Source organism: Bremia lactucae, linkage group LG8 (assembly GCF_004359215.1).
Source record: "Bremia lactucae strain SF5 linkage group LG8, whole genome shotgun sequence".
Classification (NCBI taxonomy): Eukaryota; Oomycota; class Peronosporomycetes; order Peronosporales; family Peronosporaceae; genus Bremia; species Bremia lactucae.
Window position 1 is genome coordinate 5,018,134 of NC_090617.1, and position 8,402 is coordinate 5,026,535.

Here is an 8,402-nt window from a genome sequence, read left to right on the forward strand (position 1 = left end):
CTCAAATTTTAAACATATTAAACTTGTTTTGACAAATTCACTTCCAGCGACTTTCGTCCGGCTGACAATCGAAGACATCGAAGTTGCCGTAGCACGGATTATGTGAAATTGGTGAGAATCTCACAAATTTCACTCCATAAATGACAAGCTCTGCTTTCTGTATTGCGGTCATCGCACAGCTCATGATGAGCGTGACTTGACGACATCCCATCTCGTGATCGTACTGAATACAAAAGCAAGGTAAATAATTCGCGACTAGCAAATTCGATCATCCCAGTTGCATGCCACAGCAAAAGATATTGCAAGCATTAAAACCTTACTCATTCCTCAATTTCCACTCTTCATAGCACATTATGCCGTCGATTTTCGCCATCTTCGCTGCCACCGCTGCTCTCATTTTTGCCAAGGTTGATGGCCATGGTAAAATGACTTGCCCAGTAATCAGAAGCGTGACGAAATTATTTCGTGAAAGCTGTGGGGCTCTGATAAACATCGGAGATGAACAGTTGACTATTGCCCCGCTCGAAAATCTCGCGGGGTTTAAGCAAGCCGACTTTCCACCGTCGCCGACCTTTAATTTGATGAACGGATGTCGTGGCACGGTGTATGAAAAAGGCAACAATGTCACGAACCTCAAAGCTGGTAAACCCTTTGATTTTAAATATTGGATTCAAGCACCCCATCCGGGCTACATGAGGCTTAGCGTTGTAAAACCCACTACCGACTCGAAAGGCATCATAAATTACAAGGTTTACAAGGAGGTGATGAAGCTCGACTCGTTTGCGACGAATGGTGGCGACCAGAGCGCCCCTGCAACAATGCCAGCTGATGTGACAGAGTGCGCCGAACCCGGCGAATGCGTTCTACAAATGTACTGGCATTCTGATAGAGATTCCCAGACATACGCCTCATGCGCAGACATAACTGTTACGGGAGGTAGTGGGGGCAAGCCCTCGAAACCCGCTACGCCTGCTAAGTCCGTCAAGCAAGCTAAACCAGCGCCTTCAACTCCTCCATCTCCGACACCCGCGCCGGCGCCTGCGGCTGTAAAAGCGAACCCCAGTATCTCAGTGACTCAAAGTGAAGTAGGAGCCGATGCAGAACATACCGGTAAGTGTATCCGTCGCAATTAGACGTTCCCATATTTATTTATAGAAGCTTGCTCTATAAATAAAAACAAATTAAACGATCACCTATTCATTGGAAAGTCCCACGCCACGTCACACATATGCAGTTAAATTAGTAGCACTCCCATTGTCCTTCAGACCGTGACGTGATTTGAAATAAAAAGCTGTTTCGTCAATAAAGTCTCTTCGTCGGAAGAGACTTTTCAACGCGCTTGGATGGCTTGAACCCTTCTCGTCCCTTGAGGGCTCCAAGTTGACGTGCTCGGAGATATGTTTCGAGTACCTCATTAATTTTTTTGCCTTGCCTACCGACTTTGGCGATTCCGACGATTTCTTGTTTCGTGCGAAATGAAGCTTTTCCATCCGTCCTATTGCTTTGCAGCAGTCGCTTTTGTGCTGACCTCATGGCCACAAAATCAGGTAGATGCGTGCACGGCAATCGGTGTTACGAAAGGTGCAAGCGTGGACGGTTCGACTTTGATTGCTCACACGGACGATGCTGGTGATGGTGCTGCGGATTTACGTCTTGTCCGCGTACCAGCTCAAGACCACGCGCTTGGAAGCAAGCGTGCTATATACAATTTTAATGGTGGATACCCGCGAGTGGTAGCACGAGACCGTGGAATCCAGTACCAACCTGTGATTGACTTAGAGAGTGGCAAGTCTCAAGAATACTCGAAGCCAATGGGGTTTATTCCACAAGTAGAGCACACATACGCGTACTTTGATCAAGATTATGGCATGATGAACGAAGAGCAGCTTAGTATTGGTGAAAGCACATGCGGCGCGAAAACGGTTGGCTGGCCTCTAGACGTGCCGGAAGGAAACAATTTATTTGGTATTGCTGAGCTCACAAAGATCGCGCTTGAGCGCTGTGCCACTGCACGGTGTGCAATCGACATGATGGGCTCTTTATCGGAAGAGTTTGGCTTTTTTAGTGAAGACAGTGGAGATATGGCGTCTCCAGACTTTGGCGACTCAGCAGAGGCTTTGTTGATAGGTGATAAGCTTGGGGAGGTCTGGGTGTTCCACGTGATGACTGGGAAAGACCACAGTGGCGCCGTTTGGGTGGCTCAGCGTGTACCTGACGGACACGTGACTGTGGTTGCGAACGCATTCACAATTCGTGAGATCGACTTGAGTCAGCCGGACTGGTACATGGCCTCAAGCAACGTAATTTCGTTGGCCGAAGAAATGAATTGGTGGAACCGTACGAGTGGTCAGGCTTTCGATTTTACGGCCGCTTATGGCTTTGCTGATAAAGACGCGGTGGGCCCGCTATACACGGGACGTCGAGTTTGGCGAGTGTTTGATGTTCTGGCTCCGTCTTTGCATCTCGATGCTCGGCTCGGTAGCTTCTCGCAATTCGCCACTTATCCGTTTTCCGTGAAACCTGATCATGTTATTGAGACGTTTGAAATCATGGATTTGCTTCGAGATCATTACGAAGATACGCGATATGACATGACCAAAGGTCTGGCTGCTGGGCCTTTTGGATCTCCTGTTCGGTGGTCTGGTGACTCAGGAGGCGTCGTTGGTGGGTGGGAACGTCCGATCTCCATGTACCGGACGCTTTTCGCTATTGTTCTTCAGAGTCGGAGTCACGTCGGACCTGATGCGATTGGTGGCGTTGCTTGGTACGCTCAAAGCGCACCGCACGGATCTGTTTTTGTTCCCTTTTCGTGCACGCAGGACTCTGTACCACAGTCGTATTTGTTAGGCCGTCAGAGCCAATTTCACCCGCAGTCTGCATGGTGGGCCTTTAATTTTGTCAACAATTGGAGCTTGCTACGATACAATGCCATGAGTATTGACATTCACGAAAAAATACGTGCTTTGCAAAAAAGTGCTTTTTTACTTCGCAACAAGATTGAAACGGAGGGACAAAACGTGCATAACGAGACTCAGCTCGTTGCTAGTATTGAGAAGCAGAGCAATGATTTCGCCGAGCATGTAATCACGCAGTGGTGGCAGCTTGCGTGGACGTTAGTTTCAAAGTACAGTGACGGCTATATGACGACTGGTGAGGCCCCTGATCAACAGGCGTCAATCGGGTACCCAACCTGGTGGCTGCAAGCGAGCGAGTTTGCATCTTGGCCAGGTGACTCGTTTTTACCTGATATGAGAATTCGTGAGAAGCTCGTAATCGATAGCGAGACCGCTCAAGGATTTTTACGCCGGACAGCAACATTTGATAAGGTTATCGTAGGGATACAGAGTTACCCCTTAGCCATCGCTTGGGTGATTCTGGGTACGGCGCTGATTGTTACGGTGGTTGTATATGCCAAAAGAGAGAAAAGTCGCACTGGCTACCATATCCTGGAGTAACCGCAATAAAGTAGCAATGTAGAATTAGAATAGCAGAAGCAACAAACATGTAGAACAGAATGCAAGTAAGATAGATTAGATAAGAGATTCACTAAGCAATCGATTCAAATATAATTCAAGCAAACTTGATAGTACTTTTTACAACTTGCTTGGTTCTAGAGCAAACAATGGAGATGCACAGCTCTCCGATCTCCAATGCAAGTCTTGCACCATTTACATTGCCTTCATTGCGTTCCCAAATTTTTTTTTTATAGTAAACCCCACCACAGTGAATAAATGACAGTAAAGCCGATTGCAACGTCATAAACATGAAATTCAGTCAAGGGGTCGTAAGTATTTTGCGCACTGTCCAATCATCCTTCACATGCTTTCTTGTTGATTATTTCGATCTTTGAAAGCGAGTAGCGCGTGTTAGGCATTATATCGACGCCTGCGCATGGGAATAGAAGCCACCAATTGCAACACTATGCTAAGCGATTGCGTAATGACCGCTAAGGTGGCAAACATCGCAATTAAAGTTACGTGATCTACGGAGCGGCTGTCATAAGTAAGTAACCTGACACTGAATGCAAGTGGCATCCTTGTAACGGACTAGGCACCTTGTGGAGGAGCCATTTTGGTCGACATACGGGCAAAAAGCAGCAATTCGTGACGTCGACGAAAGAATGATTAAGCGTGTTCGTCAAAAATTACTGAGCTCCGGAATTCTTAATGCAAATGTAAACGAGAAGAACCACGTGCAGCAATTGAAAGGCCAACAGTAAAAGCTTATTTAATAAAGCTCATTACACTGCTTCTTAGTCCGATAACATTCGTGATGGATAAACTGAACTTCATCTTTGTGGACCAACATGTTTCACTGTACATTGCCGATATTGAAGCCGAAATAGCAGCCTTCGACCAAGATAATAAACCACTAGTTGCAAACCAAGTGAAAAAAATGACTGTCATTTGACAAAAAATTGGTCTAGCATTTACACAATGCGATAAAAAACATATCCGCGACGAGTACTCTACTTGTGCAACTACAGTCAAAGCATTTACTATGAGCTGTTCCGTAGATTTTAGTACTGCGATCCTCAGTATACTTCATATGAAGCTTCTCCGTCCATTCATTAGTGCCCATGGACATCAATGCTAGCGGTGATTCAGACAGCTCATTACTGGTATGGTACATTTTTCAACTCACCACAACTTAAAAATCCAAAGCTCTGCCATCAACACGCCCAGAAACCAAAACGTGACGATCGCACATTTGTCGTCAAGGGGATGTCCCCACGCAATACTTTTATCAAACTAAACCACGCACTGTAGTAAAATTTAAGCATTTTTATTTTCTTTATCACCAAATCAAAACTCAACGTGCGCTTACTTAAATATTACAGTCGCCATGCCGCGATCCATCGGTATTTAAGTATTATTAACGCTGTGATTAGGTATTAGCACAGATCATAAATCCACGCATCGCTCATACATAATTAGGAACTGCCATTCAACAATGCAACTGATAAATTCAGTCCGTTCACCGGAGTCATGGGACTATTTCGTCGCTGAGTCACATCTTCTTCCACATCGACGACGGCACCATATGCATCCACAGAAGTCTTCGAGAGAGCTTTGAATGATAAAAATTGACTGGATTTGGTGCTCGGGTCAGTAAAATTGAAGATCTTAGTGCAGCTCATCCTTCGAACTTTTCCATCAGTCTTTCCTACAAATGATCCTTGGGTTTACAATTTATTAACAAAACTTAATTCTTAATTTTAAGATTTATAATGACAATGGCTCGACAATTCAGTCTCAACCTTTTAATGAGGAGAGCGGATCGACCAAGGCTATGCCTTCCGCTCTTCCTCACAGCGAGAGCAACGGCATACAAATAAATACTCCCTACATGAAAAAAATCATCCATCCCACATTAATTTTCAGTAGAGCAGTAGTCAACAGCGAGAGACCGACTTTACCGGAGACATGCTTGCCGCTCGTTCACGTTTTGGTCCACATCAATATACGAGATGCACAGCTCCTCGCCCTCCTAATCACATGCATCCGTAAGCACCAATCATCCACCGCTCTTCAAATTTTAAGCCCCACGTACTGAAATATCCTGCACAGCGAAAACATGAGCAGCTCCATCTTTCGTGTACAGCACAGTGCAATTGGGATCGCAGCTATGGTTCATGGTGCAAATTCCCGAAAAAAGCGCCGTGCCTTCCACACCGACAAAGTCTTCTCCAAGTGTATAGCACTCGTTATTCTCGTTCTCGTGGTCATGCGCATCCTCGCCACAGCAATAATGCTTGTGTTCTTCGGCATACTTTTCCAGCGCGGCCTTAACGCGAGCCAACACTGGCGGCATCTCCTTCTTCTCCTCAAGACTCGTCTCACTCAAAGCCTCCCCCAACGCATGAAAGGGGTGGTCAATCTCCATGCTCACGTTATTCATCTCAAACATGCCAATGATTTGACTAAAGAAGTCGACAGACAGCACATCAGCACACGAATCCAAGACCACGTCCGTTGTAAGGCCCCTGAGCTCTCCCTGACCCTCCAGATGCGCAAGATTTTCCTGTAAACCGGTCCTAAATTGGTCAAAGGTCTGGCAAACGAGCGACCGAAATTTGTCGCGATACTGGTCAAGCGTTTCGCCCTCTTCGAGATCGTCTTCGGAAGTTATGACCTCCCACCACGGCAATTTACAAAACATATCGACGGCCCCTCGGGCCTGAGCCATATCGTGTGTGGCAATGTAGACGAGCAAAACCTTGGCTACGACCTTGGCTGCTAGCTGGAAAATTTCATTGGTTACGAGCGTGTGGTTCAGAAATAGCCCCATGGCGGTCTCCCGTGCCTCCGACCGCGGACATAGCAGCGCGTGGTGCTGGGCATACGCGGCTTGCTTGCACGTCTCTGAGCAGTAGAGCTCACCACAGGGACAGTGGACTTGATGCTCGGCCAGTTTAAATACCGAAAAGTAGCTCTCCTCGGGGCTTTTACCCCCTTCCTTTTGCAAAAAGGCAATGGCGGCCTCAAAGTCGGCCATACTGGCCGGGGCTGCGTCGCCTTTCGCCTCCGCGCTTTCTGCTACCACACTTGCCCAGCAAGCCTTGCTATCGATCAGTGGCACAAAACAATTATCGCAACAGTCTATAAACTCCTTGTTGTCCTCGTGTTGCATGGCTACGAACGGAGCCTCCGTCCAAATGGGCTCGCCGGCCTTGATGGCGCGATTAGCGAACATTGCCTTGCCCTTTTTCTCGCCTGCAAATCCACAGCGGATGGGTGGACTGTGAAGCCGCGACTGCAGCAGCGCGTCGAAATAGGCGACCACCTCGGGCCGATTCTCGTGCATCATGAGGTGAAGCTTCAATAATTTAAAAGATAAGTTGTCTGCTGATTGGTCATCAAGAGCAACATATCACGGATACTTAGAGATAATTGAGTCCAAATCGCAACTTTCGTTATTAATCAAAGTATTTTGGGGCAATAGTAAAATTTAATTTGGAGCAAGCTGTTAGTCCAGTAAAAATATCGAAACTCATTACACATCCAGCTAATCCCGAGTATATTTTGGTACAAGCGCTGCCAAGACGGAGGTTTGGATGTCCCTAGCCTGGCCCGCCTCAAACGTCAATGCCTTCAGCTTCTCTTGCAACTTTTACGGGACTTGGGCATGCATGAAATACCCGACTGAACATCAGCCAGCTCCGAGCTTTTGGCGCTGATTGTTCCGCAAACAGAAAGGTGTTTCGCCTTCGACTTCCTCATAATCTCTCCACTTCGCAATGGCCGAATTATTACCTCGCGCCTTGCTTCTACGGAGTGGAAAGAGACGTGGAAGTTGTGGTACTCGCTCTGGTGGCACGACCTTTGTTTTGGTCATCGCGCGTGCTACGGTCTTCATCAACCTATCTGGTTCAATGCTGAACCGACTCTTCACTATGAGCTTTGTCCACTCATCTCTGCCGCTACCTCTCTCCGCCGCTGCATCGGCATGGTAGTAGAGCCACAGCGAATTTTTAGGATGCGCGTGTCCCGTGTATTCGGCATCAAGTCTCCTTTGGACTTCATCCGTGCGGGGAGTCTTGGCCTTCCAAGCTGGAGATGTAACGGGGTGTATCGTCACATGAATCTAACACTTAAAGGTTGTTAATTAATATATTATCTAAAAGGTAGATAATATTTGAAGGATATTACTTTATAAATTAATGTCCTGAATTCTTATCCATAAATAGGTATAGACCATTATGTCCAATTATTCCGCAGACGAATCAGCTGTAGAAGTAATCAAAGAGAGTTACAAGATAAGATAGAGAAGAATTCATTTACATGTTTAGTATTAGTTTATAGTTAAGTCAGCATTTACAAAGATAGATTAAGAGACACTTAACTATATTAATACAGTTTTCATTTTACACTCTTAAGCTAACTTGCCTTAAGAGAAGTCTTCCTCTATACGTACAGTGTACGTCACCTAACGAAAGGCAGCACTCACAACTGAAGCAGTGTGAAGTGGACTTGTACTGAAACAGTACAAGTCGCAGTGCCCCGTTACAGGAGAGCTATGTGGGGAGGTTGGCTCTCTCACATGGCCTGCAGCTAAGCGTTTGCAAAGATGTCGATCGCTAATACTTGTTAACTAGGCAATGGCCACTGCTTCATGACACAATATTTCGAGCCTGGAATCAGGTCGATTTCGTGTCGAGTGCGTTTATTCTTAGGCAACTCGCACGGTACTGATTTCAAGAATACATCCTTGAAGTCGATCACATCCTTATATGGAGATTTCTTCAAAGACCTCCAGATTTAGGACGAAAACGTTCCATCCGAGTCTTCTCATCGAGGACACCTTCGTTTATCGATGAGCTGCTGAGAACGCGTTCATTCTTAGGAAATACTATTTCTATCCGAATATAGGCCACGTACATGTCATTTGTGACAAGCACG

At 46.3% G+C, this 8,402-nt stretch overlaps 3 protein-coding genes across 3 annotated transcripts; 1 reads left to right on the forward strand and 2 right to left on the reverse strand.

Moving 5' to 3' along the window:
- Positions 1–37: 37 nt before the first annotated feature.
- Positions 38–419, reverse strand: CCR75_007364 (uncharacterized protein; the record flags this gene model as incomplete). Its single annotated transcript, XM_067965425.1, has 2 exons — positions 38–223; positions 351–419. 2 exons carry the CDS (start codon positions 417–419, stop codon positions 38–40), a joined length of 255 nt encoding a protein of 84 aa, XP_067815600.1.
- Positions 354–3,455, forward strand: CCR75_007365 (uncharacterized protein; the record flags this gene model as incomplete). The annotated part of the gene is made up of 2 exons (XM_067965426.1): positions 354–1,110; positions 1,510–3,455. 2 exons carry the CDS (start codon positions 354–356, stop codon positions 3,453–3,455), a joined length of 2,703 nt encoding a protein of 900 aa, XP_067815599.1.
- Positions 3,456–5,055: 1,600 nt separating this feature from the next.
- On the reverse strand, positions 5,056–6,810 carry CCR75_007366 (uncharacterized protein; the record flags this gene model as incomplete). The annotated part of the gene is made up of 3 exons (XM_067965427.1): positions 5,056–5,345; positions 5,420–5,490; positions 5,554–6,810. The coding sequence occupies 3 exons, from the start codon at positions 6,808–6,810 to the stop codon at positions 5,291–5,293; spliced, it is 1,383 nt and encodes a 460-aa protein (XP_067815598.1). The 3' UTR covers positions 5,056–5,290.
- Between the last annotated feature and the right edge of the window lie 1,592 nt (positions 6,811–8,402).